The sequence below is a fragment of the Myiozetetes cayanensis genome, unplaced genomic scaffold (assembly GCF_022539395.1).
Source record: "Myiozetetes cayanensis isolate MyiCay16 unplaced genomic scaffold, myiCay2020 scf6-25, whole genome shotgun sequence".
Classification (NCBI taxonomy): domain Eukaryota; kingdom Metazoa; phylum Chordata; class Aves; order Passeriformes; family Tyrannidae; genus Myiozetetes; species Myiozetetes cayanensis.
This window is the reverse complement of record NW_026087853.1, coordinates 20569265-20591090: the sequence shown is the minus strand read 5'-3', so window position 1 is coordinate 20591090 and position 21826 is coordinate 20569265. Positions and strand designations below refer to the sequence as shown.

At 51.8% G+C, this 21826-nt stretch overlaps 2 protein-coding genes across 5 annotated transcripts in view; one reads left to right on the top strand and one right to left on the bottom strand.

Annotated features, from left to right (window-relative positions):
• TMEM63C (transmembrane protein 63C) overlaps positions 1-5410 on the top strand; it is a 32963-nt gene extending 27553 nt beyond the window's left edge. For all 4 annotated transcript variants that reach the window (XM_050336217.1, XM_050336218.1, XM_050336215.1 and 1 more), the window contains exons 16-24: positions 67-173; positions 993-1079; positions 1580-1645; positions 1764-1926; positions 2147-2252; positions 2426-2593; positions 2866-2981; positions 3144-3215; positions 3297-5410. In XM_050336217.1, coding sequence (XP_050192174.1) covers positions 67-173; positions 993-1079; positions 1580-1645; positions 1764-1926; positions 2147-2252; positions 2426-2593; positions 2866-2981; positions 3144-3215; positions 3297-3509 — 1098 coding nt within the window. In that variant the 3' untranslated portion in view covers positions 3510-5410. The remainder of the gene's footprint in view (positions 1-66; positions 174-992; positions 1080-1579; positions 1646-1763; positions 1927-2146; positions 2253-2425; positions 2594-2865; positions 2982-3143; positions 3216-3296) is intronic.
• A 2102-nt stretch (positions 5411-7512) lies between these two features.
• Positions 7513-13700, bottom strand: NGB (neuroglobin). Its single transcript, XM_050336228.1, has 4 exons — positions 13530-13700; positions 12067-12178; positions 10769-10888; positions 7513-9616 (listed from the first exon to the last, which is right to left on the bottom strand). Exons 1-4 carry the CDS (start codon positions 13634-13636, stop codon positions 9470-9472), a joined length of 486 nt encoding a protein of 161 aa, XP_050192185.1. The 5' UTR covers positions 13637-13700; the 3' UTR covers positions 7513-9469.
• Positions 13701-21826: the final 8126 nt, after the last annotated feature.

The window sequence follows — 21826 nt, the reverse complement described above, 5'->3', positions numbered from 1 at the left end:
AGAGCTATCTCAGGCATGGCTGTGCTCTGGTGGACTCCTGAGGGATGTCTGGCATCTCTCCTACAGAACCCCATCATCACCCAGTTCTTCCCCACGCTGCTGCTCTGGGCTTTCTCTGTCTTCCTGCCCTTCCTTGTCTACTACTCGGCATTCTTCGAGTCTCACTGGACGAGGTAACGGGGCTGGCCCCCACGGTCCCCAGGGCTGCTGTAGATGGGAGGAACCTCAGTGGAAGGGGAACCCAACCTGCAGGGAGGCAGGCAGTGGAGCAGCAGACCCCATCAGAGCCCCATAGGTGTTTCTCTCCATGGAAAAAGACCCAAGTCCATGCCCAAAGGAGCCATTTCCTTCCCATAGTCCTGAACTCTACCAGGCTGCTGTCAAAGGCAGATGATTTTAAGATGGGTCTGAAGAAGTTTGGGAAAGGTGTGGTGTGATGGTGGACTGGCAGCAGCAGGGCCGTGATCCTGCTTGTGTGGCTCAACCCAGGCATGCTCCCAGCCTTCCAAGGCAGAGGTATGGCTTCAGGATGCTAAAACTCTCCTAGTAGAGGAAACTGCCCAGCTCCTACAATATGCTCCCTTCTGTCTTGACCCTCCATTGGCCCCAACCTTTGTACCTGGTCTGATAAGTCCTTGCAGGAGCTTTGTCACCACCTCCCTTCCTTTTCTGGGGGAAATGGGGGCTCGTGGACGCATTCTATACACCCATCTGCCTTTTGATGGGTGTCTACCCTAGCAGGGATGGTAGGAGAGGGCAAGGATGAAGGAGGTGAGAGGCTGGGAATACAAGAGCTTCTGCTACATGGTGACATCCCTGGCCTGGGAGATGCTTTTCAAGGCCCCAGTAGATGCAGAGAACAAATGCACATGCCTTTCTGGGGCTGGGAGTAGCTCCTTGGTGAAGAACAAGACCCAGCCGAGCCCCTTGCACCACCAGCTGCTTTTTCTTGGAGAAGTGCAATGTTCTTTTCTTGTCTCCCATCTCTGCAGGTCAAGTGAAAATCAGATCACCATGCATAAGTGCTTCTTCTTCCTGGTATTCATGGTTATTATCCTGCCCTCGCTGGGTCTGAGCAGGTACAAGCCACCCTGCCATGCTGCTCTCCCTGCTCCCTAGCTGCCAGGATCACACCCAAGCCCCTCAGCCCTGCAAGCCAGCCCCAATGGCCTAAGGTCCCACTGCCACTGGAACACAGCAGTCTCTGGGGAAAAAACCATTTTTTAGCAGTGCCATGCTGATCACAGCTGGTCACAGACAGAGCTTCCCTGTGAAGGACTGGCGTGGAGTAGCTTGCCAGTCTGCCACGGCTGACCCAAGGGTGTTGGTGGTGGTCAGCTGCTGCTTGGGGCCAGCCCTTCAGCAGACCCTGAAAGGACCTGGTCAGGTATTTGTATAGCTCCAGCTACAGCAATCCTGGCTGTCCAGGAGGCAAGCACCCACTCCACAGTGGTTTTGTGTGGCAGAAGGGGCTGCTCTGGCAGTGTAGGGTCCAGAGGGTCTTGCCCCCTCAGGGAAGGGGAAAGCATGCTCTGCAGCTCCCCCTCTTTCTGAGCTGCTCCTCTTCTCTCCACTCCAGCTTGGACCTGTTTTTCCGCTGGCTCTTTGACACCCACTTTCTGGCCGAAGCCGAAATCAAGTTCCAGTGAGTAGCAGGAAGCTCCCAGACTTCCCAGGCAAGCGGGAGCACCTGTTGTCAGCCCCCAGCAGCTCTCCTGGCTGCCTGCCCGAGCATTCTCTCACACTCTCTGTCCCTGGGGCAGGTGTGTTTTCCTCCCAGACAATGGCGCTTTCTTTGTAAACTACGTGGTCACCTCCAGCCTAATTGGGACAGCCATGGAGCTGCTGCGCATCCCGGGCCTCCTCGTCTACACTGCCCGCCTCTGCTTTGCCAAGTCAGAGCCTGAACGGCTCCATGTCAAGCGGGTATGTGATTCTGGTCACCTCTGACCCTGCACAACCCCCAGCACAGCAGGGATGCGCTTGCTGGAAACTCAGACTGTCATGGTCCTGTGGAGATACTTGTGGGGACTTCTTCAGGATTCACCTTGGGAGCTAATGGGGATGAGGCAATCCTGTGGGCCAGGGTGCAAAGGCAAGTGGAGACTTTGCAGAGGCAGTAATGACACTGTTGTTTGTGCCCCAGAGCCAAGCCTACCAGTTCCAGTTTGGACTAGAATACGCCTGGACCTGCTGTATCTTCTCTGTTGTCATGACCTACAGCATCACCTGCCCCATCATCGTCCCCTTCGGTGAGTATGATCACATGCCCGTGTTCTTGGCCGTGACAAGAACAGCCTGTCCCAACCACCAGCAGGGGCATGGGAGTGCAAGCTTCCTGCATGGTACAGGAGGGCACTCGTGGGCATCATCCCCTGGCTGTCCCCACTGCCCTGCTCCCAAATGGCCCCTCTTGTCCCACCAGGGTTGCTCTACATGCTGCTCAAGCACATGGTTGACCGGTACAACATTTACTACGTGTACATCCCCACCAAGCTGAACCAGCGCCTCCACGTGGCTGCCATCAGCCAGGTCGTGGTGGCTCCCATCCTCTGCATGTTCTGGCTGCTCTTCTTCTCAGTCCTGCGCCTCGGTAGGGAGAGCTTGGGGCTGTGCCCTGCCACTGCTGAGGGTCATGCTTGGGGATGGCAAGCCACTGGTGTCACCCCCGAGTTTGGCATGGCATGAAGGGTGGGAAGGGGGAAGGTGGTGTGGAGACCTGACATCTGAGGGAGGTGTCAGCTAGTGTTTTGGGAAGGGGGTAGAGATATTGTAAGACACAAAGCAGGCACCAGTCTGGGGCTCACTGGACATGTAGCAAGTTCTTGGAGGCTCATGTGCTGCCCCAGTGTCTCTGTGCTCTAGGTCCCACTCGGCCTGTCACCCTCTTTACCTTTGTGGTCCTCCTCTCCTGCATCATCTTCTCCTTCTTTGGTCTCTGCCTGAAGAAGCTGCAGCCACGAAAACCCTCCAGCTACCAGGTGAGCACAGGCAGCTGCCCACTTTGTTCCTTCACTCCACCGTATTCACTCCTTGCATCTCTGAGGTGCATTTGCCGTGGGAGTCTGAGGCGGCATTTGGCTGTCCCCAGCCAAAGCTGGGACTCCCAAACCATCATTTCCTCCTGGCCTCCCTCTCCTCAGATGTCCGACCAATCTGAGGGCAGCTTCAATGATGTGGAGCGGAGCAGTGTTTCCTCCACCCCTAACTCCAACGTGAGTCCCCCTCCCCCAGCCCTGCTGTGATTCCTGCCTTTGCTCCCCTGGGTCCTGATGGCCTACTGCCCCCTGGGGCAGCTCTTTGTGGCCACTGTCCTGCAGGAGCCTGAGCTGAGCCTGACGCCAGCGGCCTCTCCAGCACACCAGTCCTATGGCACCATGGGCAACCACCTGGAGCCAGCAGAGGATGGGGAGGATGGGGGGCTGCAGAGCTTCGAGACAGAGCTGGAGACAGTGGAGGGCGAGTACAGGAGCGGCCCTGTGATGGAGAGCCAGGCTCGCTACCAGTGAACATCTGTGCTGCTGGCCAAGGACCAACCGTGCTGAGAGTGGAGGATGTGCCATGGGGCAGGAAGGAGCCTTCCCGGCACTGGTGGGGGCCACCTCTCTGATGGAACAGGGCGTGACAGGACTGATGTAAGGGGGAGACCTATTGCATGGGAGGTGGCAGGAGGCTCTGCTGGTCCTTCCCGCTGCCTGGACTGGCTGAGCCCCCTAGTGTCCCGCTGTCCCCATCTGCCTCTTCCAGCCCACAGTGGGGAAGAGGGGGTGCAGCAGTATAGGGAGAGGGTCTCTCTGAGAGGCCATGCTTTTGAGGGCAGGAGGGAGGCCCTTGCCCCTCTGTGAGGAGGAAGCAGCCCAGACAGCACAGATGAATGTGCCTGCCACCACACTGTCCTGTGGGTCCTCAGTGGCAGGGGTTGGCCACCCCTAATCCTTGCATCCCACCCCACCCACCCACTGCTCAGGCAGCCATCCCACTACCTCCCGTGCTGCTGGCCATCCAGGCTGCTGCCTGCCCCTGCTTTGCCCATTAAAGCAGGGACTTCTGACATACGTGTGCATTGGTGGAGAGGTGAGTGCCCGGGGCAGCTCCTACATCTGCCTGAGCACCAGTGGCCCTGCCCCAAGGCAGGCATCAAATGCAAGCCCAGCTCTTCCTCAACTTCCCACCCTATCCTTCCATCTTCCTGCACTATGCCTGTGCCCTTGGGCTCTTGGGGAGAAGTGGGAGGTCAAGGGACAAGTCTGTTTAATGGCTACAAGAGCAGCTCCTTGTCGCTCCTGTCCCCTGGCAGTATTCCCCTTGTGCTCACGCTCTCCCTAGGGCTGCCCATGACACCCAGCATGGCTCTGTCCTGTTGCAACAGAAAGGCAGGGTGAAGGCTGGCAGGATCCAGACTTCCAGGTCCTCCTGGTCCACCACATCCTGCCTACCCTCACTCACAAGCCACAGCTGTGGGATGCTCCCCCAGCAGCCACACTGCCTCTCTAGTGTGAGTCCTGCTGTGGTTAGTGTAAGTGCACCAATTCCTGCCCAGATAGCATCCCTGGAGTTTTCCAGCTCATCCAGAGTAGCTGTGGTGGCCCCTGGGGACAAAGGCTTATCCTCAGCCTGCTGAGCCCCTCTCCCACCATAGCTCACCTGGGCATGCTGGCTCCTCGCTCAGCCCTGCTTAGGCCTCAGAGCTGATTTTCCTGTCCTTGATTTTTCTGCTAGCTTCGAGCAACTCAAGTTGCCACTATCCTGGAGCAGGGAAGGGAGGATAGTGCAGCTCTGCTGGCACCAGGGCTGCCAGAATGGTGAGTGCTGCTGTGTGAAAGCAGATGCTCAGCCATGGCACTGCTCAGCATTAGTGGTGCCACTGGGAGGAGGGGCATGGTGTGCCAGTTCTGGGTGGGGTGCAGGAAGGTTAAAAAGCAGCTGAGCAGTGAGTTGTGGGTCTCAGTTGGACTCAAGTGGGTCCTGGGCTATTCCTGGGAGGCTGGTGGGTCTCAGCCCAGCCAGCTGGCCCCAATGGCCCCAATCTCACCCACGCTCCTGCATGCTAGGGCAGTGGCTGCAGCACACTATCTACCCAGGCAGTTGCCTCGGGTGAGTCTTGAGCTCAGCTGCTCCCTCCCAACCCCAAAAAGTATCCCATGGGTTTGGTGGCTTCCTGCCGCGCGCCCCCATGGCTGCCCACAGCTCAGCCACTGCCCGCTCCAGGGGCAGCCCCAAACAGGGCAGGGGGATGCTGGTGGCCTCTCTGAGGGTGGAAGTAAGTGCCTAGGAGTGGCGCTGTGTCCTCAGGAGCTCAGGCTGCTGGTCTGATTGCCCTTGGCTGCCCCACTGTAGGAATGTGCCAGAGGTCTGTACCTTCTTGTGATTTATTGCTATGACCGTGCCTTGAATAAAATGACTTCACCCAGCTGCTGCCTGGCGTCGTCACCCCAACCCGTCTTACCTGGCACCACTATAGGGGGAGGCCTTGCCAGTGGAGCCTGCAAAAGTACTCCATCCCCTTTTCCCACCTGTGGACTGCTTTTGACCCTGTCTGGGTATGTTCACAGAAACAAACACCAGCAAGTGGACAGAAACAGCAAAGTCACAGGAGCAGGAGAGCACCTCACTGTATCCTATCAGATGGACTGGCACAGCCCTTGGCACCATCCCTATACTGGGGATGGGGTGCAACCCTGGGACTCCCATGTGCATTTCCTGCACATCTGTAAGCACTCTCTCCTGGGGCAGAGTCACACTGGCAGGGCTGGCTCAGAACACCAGCAAAGGTGCAGACATTGCCTGGAGGTAGCAGGAGGGTGGCCTGGAGCCCCTCTGGGACCCTTCCCATCTGGAGATGGAGCAGATGGTCCCAAAGCTGAACTGCCCACCAGCAAGTCCCAGGGAAGGAGGTGAACACCATTTTAGGAGCCTTTTTCTAGAGTTTGAGCAGACAGTGCTCTTTTACTCCCCTCATCCCTCCCAAAACTCACTCTTTATACCCAAATTCCTACTTGAATGATTTACCTCTGGTTTCAGCAGGTCTCTCCTGCTGGCTCTTCCATAGCTCCTCTGGAGTGAACCCTGCCTGGCCACTCTGGCAAGATAGGGCTTTCCTTCAGGTGAAAAACTGGAAAATTTCAAATCCCAGTTCCACATCACACACCCCTACAGAGGCCTCCCCTGGTTTGTAATGAGTGGTAAACAGGGCTAAACGCTGGGGCAGGAGCTCTGGCTGTGAGCGAGGGCTGCAATTGCCTCTGGCTCACAGCTCTCCCAGCCCTCACGCTGGGGAAGCTCATTACAGCCTAGGGAGGCTGTGTGAGCCCCATGACACTGCACCTCCGCCATGCCAGCCCTCAGAAACACACTCCCTGACTGCAGCCTGCACACTCAGAAGTCCCTCAGCCAGAGCCAATCAATTGCATGGAGTCTCCCACTGTGCCTGCTGGTGGTGGGCAGTGACAGGAGCATTCCCACCAGGCAGCAGCCTGGGGCAGTTTGTGGGAGCTGTGGCAAACATCCATGCTGCTGCAGGCAGCCAAAGCTGAGAGTGCTGCTGGAGGCTGCCGCGCTGACCCTTCCCTGCAGCACCAGGTTGGGGTCCCACCCCCAGCCCTGAGGCTGGCAGCTGTGCTCCAAGGCCAGGAAGAGCTGGAAAAATTATTTTAGCAATGACTCAAAGGGGGGATTTCTTTGCATTCAGATCTCTGCTGCTCTCCTCCCCTTTACAGCCCCTCACACACTTGCCTGTGGTACAAGCCCCATCCTAAACATTCCCCAAGGCAGAGCAGCATGGCTTTCCCAGGATGTTCACCCTTCTTTCCTGTGCCAGGGCTGGGATTTTCAGCCTTTGAGATGCTATTACAGACCCTGAGCTGGCTTCCCCACTCTGGGCACCGTTCTTCAGCATCAAGTGCCCAGCTCTCCCAGGGCTGGAAACCCACCATGTCAAAGCTAGAACAGGCCCCAAGCAGGAGGAGACAGGACCTCCTGCATCCTCACCAGCTGCTCCCTGGGCAAGGCTGATGGGGTGGCTCTGCAGTCCAGCTGGCAGGGTGGATGCTGCATGGAGAAGGCAGGAATTCACTGTGAGGCCACACTCTGCTGCTGTGGGCAACCAGCAGCCAGTGACCAACAGCAGGTGAGCCGATGCTATGTCAAAAAACAAAAGCAGCAGCTGAACAACAGAAAAGGGAGTTTTTAGGCTGATTGCTTAAGATTCTAATTCCATTAGAGACTCTTATATTCAAAAAGCAATGAGCAATCAGTAGCAGGATGTCTCTGCTAGCCCTCCGCTGCCCACCCATTCAATTACCATGCACAAAAACTTCCAGCAGGCATTTGCTGCTGGATGCCTTCTCACATCAGTTTAGCTGCGCTACACAAGTGTTCCCAGTGACCAGTATCTCCAGAGCTAGAGCCAACAAGAAACAAGTAAACCCCTTTCTGTCATCCTCCTTTTCTACCTCTGCTTGGGCCTTTTATATTAAAATAAACATAAGGCATCAAAGAGGGCTAAGACTCACTCTTGTTCTTTATTAAACAGTACAGCTGGGTATAAGAGGCACACAGACTAGTCCAGTTCTCTTGGGAGTTACACAAAATGTGGCACAGAAAAAGAGAAGTCAAGGAGCTGGGAAAGCTAGAGGGAGCAGGGATGGTTTGGGGTAGTAACACCCACACCCCACTCATCACACAGCTGCCTACTTGTCACACAGAGCCAGAAGGTGTCACATTCCCATGATGCTGAAGGCTGATGCCCCAAAACAGGGTTGCAAAGAGGATATTCCCATTCCCAAACCCTCCTGCCCCATATCATGCCATCACAGCTAGTGCCTCCCTTCAGGCCTGGGTCCTCCATCCCTCACTGCTGGGTGCAAGAATGGGGAGGACTTCACCTCACCCAGCAGATGGAGAGAGCCACAGGCCAGAATGCACAGCACCACACTGTAGCACTGCAGGGGCAGAACTACATGTTACCATGGGGAGAACAATGAACATGGGGATGTTCACTACCTGATCCACAACACCTCTCAGTTTGCCTACCAAACACAGCTGGAAGGCTCTTTGCTTGCTGGAAGCCCATGGCTACCATAAGACCTAGTGCCAGGGAATCAGAGACCCATCATCCCCTCCCTGGCATGGGCTTGAGAGACCTCAGCTACATGGAGCCTTCTCCTGCCCCAGAGTGGACATCTGAATACTGGAGGAATGTCTCCAGAACAGGACCATCTCAGCCCTCAACACCAGACTACTCCTGTCCATACCCCTGTAACTGAAAAATTGCTCCATGTCCTTGCTCTGGGGCTAGTAATGCCTAGAAACCTGGTTCTGCCTGTTCCACAGTGGCTTCCACATAAAGATGAACGCTTCCTTAAAGTGCTCAAGCTCAGCTACCCCCAGAGCCCTCAGGTACCGCTTCTCAGCCATTTTCTGGGATTTCTTCTGGCAGATGCTGTCTTTTCATTCCTATGAGGGTGAGGAACTCTGCACATGGGCACTGTGTGCAGCTGGGAAGCACTCCAGATTCTGATAGCATCAGCTGAAAGATTCCAGCTATGCTTCCTCTGGCCGAGAGCCAGAATTTCTGGAAGCTGTTGCCATGACATGATTGCAACCTTCATTTTTATTTTAAGACATCTTTGCCTTGTGTTTACTTTATTCTCCTCAACACAAAGCAGTAAACAGACACTGCTACAGCATTTCAGATGGCTCTAAGGTTAAACCAACTGGCCAAATCAATACAAAGCCTTTCAGCTGGCAGCCCAGACCTGCCAAAAGCAGCCTCACCTTAATGTGACACCACTGCAATCATCCCTAGGAAACCTACTGAGTTGTGACCAACGTGACACACAGAAAACTATGGATCCCATCTAGGGCAGAGGCAAAGCTGAAGAGAGCACCAGGATTAACCATCTTTTGTGTTGGTGAAGGGATAGGGGAAAAAGTTTTGAGGACAGCCTCGTGGTATGACCAGCCCTCACCTTTGCTGCCCCTGCCCCTGGAGGAAGCCAAATCCATCACTGTCACAGCTGAACCAGATACAGCAGCCCAAGAGGAGTGAGCAGTGCCAGACCTGGCAAGTACGGGCACGGCAAATAGGACCTTGAGCAAATAAGCCCAAGAGGCCTATGCCAGCTTTCACCTAACTAGGGTGGCTACTCAGAGCAGGGAAGATGAGCCAGCTAAAAAACAGAGTAGGTACATGGGTGTTGGTGCTCCAACTAGCCCAAAGGAACTTGGGGCAGGGTGGCACACCTGTGCTGCGGCACACCCAGGCTTCTCTTCAGAGATGTACCCTGCCAGCCTTTAGCAAAGGCAGAGATGTGTTGAAGCAAGGTCGAATCACTGTGAGAGCCCCAAAGCACACATGACTAGTGGAGACAGCGATGGGCTGGTGCACAGAGACAGGTGGGGAGTGGCAGAGAGTGCTCCCCGTGCTCAGGACCGCTGCGTGGTTAGGGATGGGGATGGCTGGCAAGATCTAGTCCCCTTCTGGGTGGGTGTCCCAGCCATGCTGCATGGCTTTCACCACAGCACTGTAGAGTTTGCTCCAAGCCTCCTGCACCTCTGGGCTGAAGGCAGTCCCAAGGCATTTCTCCAGCATGTACAGCAAGGACTCGCCGACAGTCTGCAAACCAAATAGGGAGGTGTCAAGCTCAGCACCAGGGGATGACATGCAGTCTCTTGTCTCACTTCACCACCTTTTCTGACTTCTCCCATTACAGGGTACCTGCTCCTCCTCCACTAGCAGCAGCAGCCCCCCATCCCTGGCTCCTCAGAGGGGACCCAGAACCAGTCCATGTCATCCCCTTCCCCTGCCCTATGCTGGCCCTCATCCCACACACTGGGTGACTGTGGAGGGCAAGGCAGGGAGCAAGGGCTGACACCACACATGCAACACCAGAGGAGAGGGACACATACATCCTCCATGGCTCCCAGATACAAGTAGACAGCCCCATCCCTTGGCATAGCAGTGAAGCAGCAGAGCTGAGAAACACCCTGATGCCAGGAGAGCGGGTCAGATCCTAGGCTGGATGCTTAGGGCCTGCCTTGATGCCTCTCAGGCTTCTCCACAGGGCACTGCTCCTCATATTGCTGTGAGCAACCCCATGCAGGGGCGCCCACACACTGAGGGCGGGACTGGTGGGGACAAAAGGGACCCTGCTCCCTCTGAAGAGGACAAAAGCTAGCAGTATCAGGAGTGAGCCATGTGTTGGTTAGAAACCTTTTCTTCAACCTGCCATTCCCTGCTGAATTATCAAGCATTTCTGTCCATGTTTGATGGCAGAAGCAGAGTAAGCAAGGGTTTAGTAGGGAAGATGCTCAGGCCTTACTGCCATGGAGGAAGAAGGGACTGGGATTTAACAACCCCAAACCAGAGCAGATACAGAGAGGTGGATGCTCCCTTTTCCAGATGTGGTGAGGTTTGCCCAGAGCATTTGATGCAGAGATCCAGGGAAAAGGCTGAGCCTGAAGCCCTGTGTCACAGGAGAGACTGCAGTGCCCCAAACCATGGTTCTCTCCAAACGGTGGAAATGCCTTGCACCCATCTGTCCTTTCTCCCCAGGCTTACTGGGGAAGGGTAGAAAATGAGGGGACCTCAAGGGTTTCCCTCATCGGGCCAATGTCACTATGTAGGTATCAGCATCTTGGGCAGGATGCCCTGAGCCACCAGCTTTCTCTCCAGCCAGTTGAACCCAGGAGAAGGATGGGGGCAGCCAAGGGCTGCAGGCAGGGGTGCACAAACACAGCTGCAACAGAACAAGAGAGGACACCTCACCGAGAAAGACTCGATCTTCACACCAACTGCCTGGTGCTTCTTGCCAAGGTTGCAGAGATACTCTTCCAGGCAGGACAAGTTCTCCAGGTGACTCACAGCAGCATTGATCACCAGCATCACCTGGTGCAGGAGCAGAAAGGCAGAATGGCATTAACAGCAAGAGGAACAAAGAGTCTGACTCTTCTACTTCACCCTTGTCAGCCTAACCCACTCTAAGCCCAGCAGATGCCCTCTGAGCTTCCCTTTGCTCTACTCTGATGTGTGTGTCAAATCAGTGAGGCATGCTGGCAGCAGCACACTCCGCATCCTTCCATGGGACACTGCCAGAGGTGCACAGCAAGCAGCACTGCTAACCACCCTGTCCTAGAGAGGGCTAACAGCCCTACAGCAGAGCAGCTGCAGGCTAAGACCTAATGCTGATGCAGTCATTACAACTGCTAGGACCCCAGGACAACTGCATGGGAACACTGGAAATCGCTAGGACTGCAGTTTCCAACTAGGAGTTGCCAAGATGGTGCAATTGTGAATAAGACCACTCTGATTCTAAGAACAGCCAAGGTGTTTGAAGAGATGGGGTGGATAGTACAGCCAGGTCTCTTGACCTGGGCTGGTAAACCATATACCACATGGTCTCCCAGGAGCATCAGGAGACAAATGGAAACAAGACAGATAAATTTAATGAAGGGTGAAGGGAACAGACATACAAAATTAGAAGAAGAGATAAAAGCCAGGGCATGGTTACCTTGGCAAAACCAAGAGGTAATAGAGTTGTGCCCTATAATTTCAACAGGAAATTTATCTACAACAAGAGCAAATAGCTATGTCAGCTCAAAGCAATAATAGAAGTAAAAATGGACTTAACTTTGCCAACAAACAGAGGCTGGAAAACAGTAAAAAGCTTGCAGCTATCAGAGAGAGGAGCACAGTCCTGAAACCGCCTCTTATGAAGAATAAAGACAGGCAAGCAAGACACCAAACTCCTCCCTGAGGCAGCTCACTCAGGTAGGAAAAGGCTTCCAGCTTTCACAGGAGGAAATTCACTCTCAGACAAGGGCATGAAAACCAACATGGTGCTTCTTAGCCACCACAACCCGCATCTTCATCCCCTCCCCACTGTTGTGGGACACTTTGTTCTGGCAATAGTGCCTTCTGCTAGCATGAGTGACTCCTGCAGTTACCATCTCAGGAGGAAACTTCCCATGCGTTCCCTGGTCAGACACCACAGTCTCAAGTCATTTCCTAAGGGCTTCTTCCTCCATGGAGGCTGTGCTGCAGCCATGCCATAGCCCCTCTCTCACCTTCCTGATGTGATCCAGGAACTCGGGGGCAGAGAGGCACTCCTGAGGGCTGGCAAACTGCTTGCAGTTGTACTGGAAAAGGGGCAACAGGTCAGGATCCAAGTCAAACAACCTGCAAAAGCAAGAGAGAAACCCCATCATCTCACTTTCTCAGCTTTATTTAAAGTCCTACTCACCCCAGGAACAACCCCATCAGCAGCACAACCACAGCCTCCTTCTACCTCCCTTCCTACCTACTGATCCCTCCTATCTGTAAAGGATTCAAAAGTTCTGAAAAGTTTTAGTTTGGGACAATCCAGATCAGCTATAGACAAAAACCTCTCTACTTCCCTGACCCACAGCTCCAGCTCTCAGATATTGTGTCTATGGCACCTGAGGACTAGTCCCAGCTCACTGGAGTTCCTCCAGCCTAGCCTTTCTCCCCAGAGTCTTGGTTGTTGCCTCAGCTCTTCCCATTCCCACTTCTTGATCCCCTTGAACCCAAAAGCTCACAAATCAGGGAAGGCCTCCAAGCTCCAGCAGCTTTCTGGAGCAAGGGGAGCATGAACAAACTCAGACACTCTCCGACACCATCACCAGCTCCCATTCCTTCCCCCCTGCCCCTGCCCCATCGTCCCTGCCAGTGCATGTCAGGTACGTATAGGCCTCAATAGTAGCACCCAGGTAGATCTAACAGGCCACAGGAAATTAAGGCAAAATAGTCTATCTTCTCATCATTGCTGCACATTAAACTACTGCATCCCTCTCCCCCCACATTGCTGTCACTGCTCTAGTCCTGCTCTGGGAGGATCCCACTTGTTCCGGAAGCTGCTCATCAACTCTCCAACTGTTCTTTTTATATGACTTTTCATTGATTTTTGCCTTCTTCTCTTCACATAATTGATATAGTAATCTGCTTAGCAGAGGCAAGAAGCTGGGTATCAGCCATTCCCCCCGGCACACCTCTTCCTCTGACCTGACACTGAATCCCTCCTGGCGGCCAGGTCTGTGCCTGGGGCTGCACAGCAGTTCCCTGATTAGGGAACGATCGGGCTGCCCCTTCCATGCGCTCCCCAGAGCGGAGGGTACAAACGACCCTTCAACTGCAGAAGTCGCAGTGACAAGGCAGGGGATCAGTGGGCAGAAACGCACAAAACCTGCCCGCCGCTTCTCTCTCACCCTCCGTCTTCGCGTAACAAAGTTCTCACTGGCACAGCGTGGGAAAGGCGGGGGAGCAGCGCGGAGAGGAGCCCAGCAGTGCCCCACGCCGCTGCCCCACGGCACCCACGGCACCCGCGGCTGGGCGGCGGAGGGGCTTCGGCCCCGGCTGCTCTCGGAAGGGGAGAGAGGCCACGGGAAGGGAGCTGTCTGGGAGCCATCGCCAAGCACAGGGAAGCGTTTCTCTCCAAGAAACGGAGCCCGTCCATCCCTCCCGCCCGGGTCGATCCGGGGCGCCGGTGTCCGCATCTCGCCGCCGCGCTCACCTGGTGAAGAGGACGAGGCCGTGCTGCTCGGGGCTGCCGCTCACCCTCCGCCAGCTCTCCCGGATCAGCGCTCGCTGCCCGCCCGTCAGCGGCATCCCGCTCTCCATGGCGGGGCTCTGCCTCTGGCCGCCCGAGGCGAGGCGAGGCGAGGCGAGGCGCTGGCACCGCGGGCTCGGCGGGCGGAGGGGCCGGCAGCGGCGCCTCCCGCCCCTCGCTCGGCCGGGGGGGCCCTGCCCCCGCGCCCCCGCGCCCCCGCCCCGCCCGCAGCCGCGCCCGCCCGCACCCCTGCCCTGCCCCGCGGCCCCTCTGCTGCACCCCCGGCTGCCCCGGCCGGGGAAGGAAGAGCTCATCGAGGATCTCCCATTCGGGAAAAGGAAGAAAAACGAAATTCGAAATCCCCAAACCTCCTTATCCCGGGTCCGCGGGGCAGAGCAGAAAGTTCAGCTCATTCACGGTTGACATTTCCCGTTGACCTGATTTTGCGAGCGAAGCAGCATCGCAGAGCCGTGCCAGCGACGGGACCACCGAGACCCGGACACTTTCCCTCACCATTCAGCACAGCTCCTTCTGAGCGTAACTTTGCTTGGGAGGGCCTCAGCGATGCTCCACCATCCTCTTGCTCTTGGCTACTTCCACTGAGACTCTGGATGCCACAAACCACCCTGCTGTTTCCTCAGGCAGATGCAGTCTAGACACTGCAAAGTACGTATTTAATTTAAGGCTAATTAAGCCAGCTGAACCAGACAAAATTGTTAATAACAGATCAGAAGACATATCATCTTTGTCAATTGTGTTCAGGATGCACAGATTCCCTTTATTGTTCAGACACTGCTTAATTTGGCCCCAGGATGTAAGCAGCACAGAGGAAACAAAGCAAGAAGGGCAAATGAGATCTCAAGCTGCACAGCAGAAGTCAGGAAAGTTAAGGTTTTCATAAGGATGTGAGCAATACAAAAGCACAAATATTACTGAAACCATTGCAGTCTGCTCCAAAATAACAATTGTGCTGATTTTTTTACAAGTTCTGGTTCCGTAATCAGACTTATTTCTTGTAATCAGGAGAGAAAACAACAGCCTCCAACACAACCCAAGAGCACATTGACTCAGTGTAGGCAGAAAGGAGTACTGAACATAATCCCTGGGAGGAGACAAGTTCAAAGGCACAATGCTACATTCTCAACCCCAGCTTTTCTCCCAGGGGCCTTTCTCCTATGGAGCTGGAGTGACAGCACTGACTGCAGTGACAGCAGGAAGCCACCCGAGATGGCTCTGCAAGTGCCAGAATAAATTACCTGTTTTCTCAGGATTTTGAGACCTCACATTTTCAGTGCAGACTGTACAAGATGCTGCATAGGAATAGCTCCAAAAGCATTAGAGGAAACTGAAGAATCCTGTCCAAAAGCTGAGCTATTGAAGGAAGAGTCCAACAAACCCACAAAAACACTGAATTGTCAGATAGGACTAAGGAGTCACACTAATACTACTGAGCCAGAAAACAAATGATGTCACAGGTACACTGTGTGTTAAATGACATTGTTAGGAAAGACTTAATTAATGTCAAAGGTTCCAAGTCCTTGGAAAATGCAAATGGCTTCTGTTAAATCATGACTCCTGTTAGAAACACAGGATTTTACCTTTCATACTAACTAAGAAAACCCCCAAAAGCATACCATCTCTACACAGCTCTATTCTTAGAGAACAGGGGATAGATTGAAAGCATTCAATATTAAAGTCACGAGACGCAGGACCATCTCATGGCTGGGGAGTCAGAACATACAACCTGCCAGCCTGCAGTGCTTCCTGCTGGTGGCCACCATCTTCTGCTCCAGGACAAGTTTCCACTAAAAACAGTGTCTTAGTTGTGTGATTGCAAAGGGAACGTCCCCACTGGGTACTGATGATTAATCACTGTGATGGTAACTGCTGAAGCTGCAAGGAGCCTGAAAGGGCAGCTGGGAGAGCAGCAGGAAATATCAGGTTAATCCGAGCAGGGCAAACACTGGCCCAGTAGTGCAATGTAAACATTATCTATCTTGCAGCTGATCAAGCACACCAGCAAAGAGCACGAAGTGTCATCTTGTGTCATCTGCACAAGGTACTCTGACATTTCAGCCAGTTGTCAAACACACAGCTGTGGAGCTTCACCAGAGCCTGGCTGGACAGCACAGTCTGGCCCTGCTAACAAGAAAGGGTAGGAAAACAGATAGGCAGTGGTGTGCTGCTGGAAAGGAGCATGGAGAGTCATCCCAGGCCACAGGATACTGAGGAGCAGAGTTGAAGCATATATGTGAAGCCAGAGCAGCAAACAAGGCTGAATATTTGCCTAGCAACGTTTGACCTGACTGACAGTGGAGGAAGAGAAGCACCACAAAACCGAGTTGTTGTACTTAAGAGTGATCAGCTCCTGAAGATTAGTTGGGATGTAGGACACCTTTCCTCGCATCCACATAGGCACCATATCAGCTACCCTGTTCCAGAGCAACAACAAAGTACAGGTTCAGCCATTGCTCCAGCCATGGCTAGGGTGTCTCAGACAACAGCAGTGAAACCATGGTGGTAAAGAGAAAATGGTGAATCTTGTCCAAAGCCTCCCGCCCTGCACCTTCCCTCTGTGCTGCAGATGGTGGCTGCACGCTGAGCACGCGCAGACAAGGCACAAGTGCCAGAACACACCAGACATAATGGCAGCAACGAGAGTGCTCAGCGTGACATACCTTCCTTCCATGAGAAATACAGGTACCCCAGCTGATGAAAGGGGCAATGTGCTGGCCATACCGCCAACCCACCTGTTGGCACCCAGCCCCCACGCTGGTATGACACTCAGCAGAGTCTAAGAACTCTTAATTTCTTCCCTGACTCCCCCAGCAACATCTCCTTCTGGGCAAGATACATTCAGGAGCAGTTTCCCCACCTTCCCTGACTCTCTGAACGGTGAATTCATCCCTTTGCTGCCTTTTGGCACTGGCACATGTTCCCTCCCTTAATAAAACCAGGATTTTTTAGCCTGTACCGCATAGGTCTTCCAGCACAGGAGGAAGGAGCTGCAAGGAGGGACTTGATGTGGGAGACAGGGAGAACTCAGGGGTAAGAAACATATGAACCACCATTCACATGACTTGAAAGAGCAAGAGTTTGGGAGACACGGTGCTCTTCCCTATGTGCAAAGCAGCTTCTCCCTTGCAGCTGTGTGGCTGTCAGTGGAGTTCCTCTTGCTGTCACAGCACTGAGGTGCTGAGAGCACAAGTGGAGTCCAGAGAGGATTTAAAGTACAAGGAAAAACAAACAAGGAAACCTCCCTTCTTGTTCCAAATGTTTTGTGAGCCTTCAAGCGTGAGAATCGCAGCAAGAGGTTGACCACTGCAAATGTTTCCATCGTCTGAGGGTTTCCTGTGATGCTTTCCAGCTCCCTTGGCTCCATGTACCTAACCTGGAAGCTCAGCTCTTTTCTGAGCTCTTCTTGGATTTCTACAAGACCATCCCTGGAACTCTAATGAGTGAAAAACCACGAGGTCAGCAGCACAGACTGCTCCAAAATCATCTGTGGACTACTTAGAGAAAGGGGAAGGAGGTTTCTGGAGAAACTCACTGCAATTCAAAGAGAATGATAACACTCTTTTGTGCTTTAGGAGAACACAAATTTATGTTTTTAGTTTGCAGTGAGTCTCATTATTGTAATCTACAGCCTCTTCAAGCTATAGTACCAACACTCTTAACTGCCCTTACCAAGTGTTGGCTTTTCTTGTTCTCTGTCTCAGTTTACCTACATGGAAAGAAACTTGACCAATCTCACAAAACAGTGTGACAGAACTAGGAATAAGCTCACAAATGCCAATCCCCAACCCTGAAGTCAGGGTTCACAGCTTCTGGAGAACAGCCCTTCCTGCCCAGGGAGGCCCTATCTACCTGGCCCAGGAACAACTGCTTTGCACGTGCTGCTGTGGCACTGTCAGATTTCATCCCAGCTGCTGCACTAACCAGCCCATATACCCTTTGAACTTCTGCTCATTTCCAATTCTACATCTGTGAGTCTTCATGAATAATGACACTCTGATCTAGCTGCCTCAGGCTCCCTGCTCACTTTTTATACAGACTCCTGGGCTTGGTTAATCCCCTTCTTTCCCCTTGTCCCCAGTCTGAAAACCTCAGACCATGACAGCTCCTGTTTTTCCCAGACTCCCATCCCCATCCTCAGGTGGGATCAGAAGACATGCAATGTTCCCAGCAGTCTACTCAAGCTATCCCCTCAGGCCATGGTGTGGCACAGCGCAGTAGCAAAGCAAGTCACAAAATTCAGTTGCATAACAAGAATCAAAAGCAATGCAGGAGGGAATAAGTTTGTCCATAAAATGATTAAGGCAAGTTGCAGAGCTTGCTGGCTGCTGCCATGACTGTAGAGAGAATAGGGCAGCACTAGCAACCTTGGGGATCTGGGCTAAGGGAAGAGAGATAAGCAGAGGGAGAAGGAGCAGTGTGTGGGAGAGGATTCAGTAGCAGAATAAAATTAGAACTTTTGACTTCAATTTGCTACTAGACATTGCCAGGTTTATCTTGAATCTCCTATGGCCAGCTAGGGAATATTTGTACAGGCAGGTGAAAACACTACAAGGATGACAGGGCATGAAGTGGTGAGAGAAGCCAAAGGGGACCACACCAAGTTGTTGGACCAGGTCTGGGACTTAAGAGATGCTCAGACCTTACTCCAGTTGTTACTCACCTTGTGCTCTCTAGCACAGTCATAATCCATCACCACCAGGCTGATCTTCCAAGAAGCAACCTCTGCCTTTTGTAAATCACTCTACTGAAGTGAGTTCAAAGAGTGTATCAACCATGTCAGTCTTGACACATGAGATGAATTTGGTCATAAGACACAATTACAGATGTGCCTGCACTTCAAGCTGGTGGGATGCAAGCACTCGTGGTCCCAAAGCTCTCCAGCCTCATTAGCTTAGCATGGTGCTCTAGCTAACATGCCTGACAACATTGTATTAGCACAGTTACTTCTCTCCTACCTAGGAATGGTGCACATGGTCTTGGGTCTTCCTCTTATTGTGCTTATGCTTCTGGACTGGATCATCCTTCAGCTGCTGAAACATCATGGCAAAACCTTGGTGAAAGGATGCTTTACTCTCTGTGGACCCTCCCCTGTAGTTTCCTCCCTGAGTTTGTCTTGTTTCAGAAGTGCTGCTGGTGCTGATCTCTGAATCATCATTGATCGTCTTCTCTCTGATCTCCACTCTGTCTGTTCTCTCCCTCCTTTGTGCAATTTAAATTGACACTATTGATTAGGCCATCTCCTACAAACATTTGACCTACAGTGGTTGTCTCCAGGAACAGCATTTTTTACATGATCTATTAAAACAAAGATTTAATATTTCATTGCACCCCATTCCTTCATGGCAGGGCTGTGCCAGCATTCCGACCTTTCAGCTTTGCACTCAGCCATCTGGTCTCAAAGCAAACCTCGTGTTATTCCTTCAATGTGTGGGATCCTTTCCTGCTTGAGGTCTTCTCCTCCTCACCTGTCTAAGCCATTCCAGTTTTGAGTTTTTGTCAAAAATATTTCTCCAGTTCAGTGAGGAATTTTGCACCTGCAAACTCCAGAGTCAAAGAGGCCTAAGCGTTGAATGAATATTGAGGTTCCGTCTTGAGGAGAATGATTGTACCTATGTCATATGACAAAGCACCTCCCAATCCATTAGTAACTAAATAGGATGTTAAACAGCAACTGTTAGCATTAGAGACTTAAAATCATCTGGCACAGATTGAGTACTACAAGAGGTGCCTGAGGGTATCTCCAACCTACTTGCTGTTAATTTTATTTTTTTAATAATGCTCAAAACAGAGGTATTTCAGAAGACTTGAAGTATAAAATGTGGTAATACTCAGAAAGACCAAACAGAATGACTAAGTAAGGAAAAAACTAACTAGCCTGATCAAAACTGGCATGGAAGAAAAATAACCCAGCAAGGCGTTTATTATAAAAGTGTTTGAAGATGGGTGTACAACTTTCCAGAGTGACCTGCCAGTTCATGCCTCTCCGTCTCTGCCAAGTAGCAGTCTAACTCTTGATGCATCTCTTACTACCTATGTCCTGACAGTTTAACTTTGATATTGCTCTTTATACCTTCACTTTGAGAAGCAGTTTATTTGCTTTCTCCCTCCACATGACTCTCATAGCAGCCCTCAGTAACCTGCATTCTCACTTTCTGGATGCTTCTCTCTTGTATTTGAAGTTAATTAATAGCTTCTTAGTCAGCTTCTTATCTTTGGCTTCTTTGGCTATTCCTGGCCTTGCCTTACACTGGGATAGTTAGTGCTTGTGCTCTTGTTGACTTTTATTTAAATATTGCTTCTCAGACTTGTTTCCAATGGGGTTTTGCCTGGAAGTTATTGAATTTTTACTTTCTTCAGCTGCACTGAAGCTGCACTTAGGCTGCACTTATTTGCCTGTTTTCACACAGTTCATAAATCTTAAATAAAGATCATAGAATCACAGAATTGTTAAGGTTGGAAAAGACCTCCAAGATCATTGAGTCCAACTGTTAACCATTAACTGCCCACTGCCAGGTTCACCACTAAACCATGTCGCCAAGTGCCACATCTACATGTTTTTTGAACACTTCAAGGGATGGTAATTCCACCACTTCCCCAGGGCAACCTGTTCCGATGCCTGACCACTCTCTCAGTGAAGAAATTTTTCCTAATATCCAATCTAAACCTGCCCTGGTACCAGGCCATTTCCTCTTGTCCTGACAGTTGTTACTTAAAAGAAGAGACTTTCACGTTGTTGTAGAGAGTGATAAGGTCTCCCTCGAGCCTCCTTTTCTCCAGGCTAAACAACACCAGCTCCCTCAGCTGCTCCTCATAAGATTGTGCTCCAGACCCTTCACCAGCTCTGTTGCCCTTCTCTGGACACACTCCAGCACCTCAGTGTCTTTCTTGTAGTGAAGGACCCCCAAACTGAACATGTGATTCACCTCACCCGTGCTGAGTACAGGGGGACAATCACTGCCCTGGTCCTGCTGGCCACACTGTTTCTAACACAAGTCAAGGTGTACCGTCTTACACATGTTCACATTCTCATCTTAACCAAGTCTCCCCACTTCTCAGCTAGTTTCATTCTCCACCTTGTAACCAAATAGTTTTTGTTCCTAAAGCATTGCAAAGGATTAGCACACTGCCAGCGTGGGTCTCAGCTGATCCAACACAGATGCTTTCATATGGGCAAGTAATCTAAACTCCCTTTCTGGTCAGTGGAGAAGCCCAGGTACTTCATAACTACCTAATCCTAAAACACATATTAAAAAAAAAACAGGTCAGGTGAATGAAGCCTGAAGACTACCTTTTGTCAGCAGCATGACAGTAGGATGACTGTTTTTGCATGAAATCTAGAGATAGAGCAACAACTGCAAGAAGCAATCGTGACACTTGTTAGACTACACCCATTCTGATAAAGCACAAACTTTCTATTTCCAGAGTATGCATTACACGGGTCAGAGTTACAGAGTTAGTGATGGTGCATTAAAAAACAACTCCAAAGTGTACAACCACATTCTTGGATGTAAACCAGGCAGCGGTGGTAGATGTAGCAAAGATTTATTTCAGCATATTGAACTGGAGAGACTGATGCTGGAAGACAGTGTACAGTTTGGGAAATCATATGGGTAAACCAAAGAAAATGAGAAGGGGCATGGGAAATCGAGGGCCAGAGGAAGTAACTTGCATTGAACATTTCTATTTGGTTAGAAAACAGAAGATTAAGAAAACAGCTTGAAGAGAGAGCACAAAATCTATATTAAAACACCAGGTTGTAAAGCCCCATTCTTATTGAGAAACGTGTAACATGGCTGGAATCTAGCAGCCTAGAAATCTGGAAGGTTCAAATCAAATATAAATTGGAACCGCTCACCAGTGTACACCCACGCGAGATCACTTACCTACAGAAAGACGCCATTCTTCCTTTAGAGCAGTGAGAAGTTTTAATTCAGATATTATCAGCATTTCCTGAACAATACTTCATTTTTTTCCTTTCAGTCATCTCCCTACAATCTAGCACAGCTTCTGTATCAGCAGTCCTTCCTTCCAGAACAACAGCCCTAATCAGACAACATCCAAAGACCAACTTGCACTGTGTGCAGCAATACAAGATGTCAATAGGCTTTTCAGAAGCCATTTAATAGCCTATTGTATCACTCTGTACAGGACATAGTACAGTTCCTAGCTGTCCTGGCTTTACTTTAGCAGCCCTTGGAACATGTCTAAATAGACTGGTTGGTCGTGCTCCAGCACTGATCTGG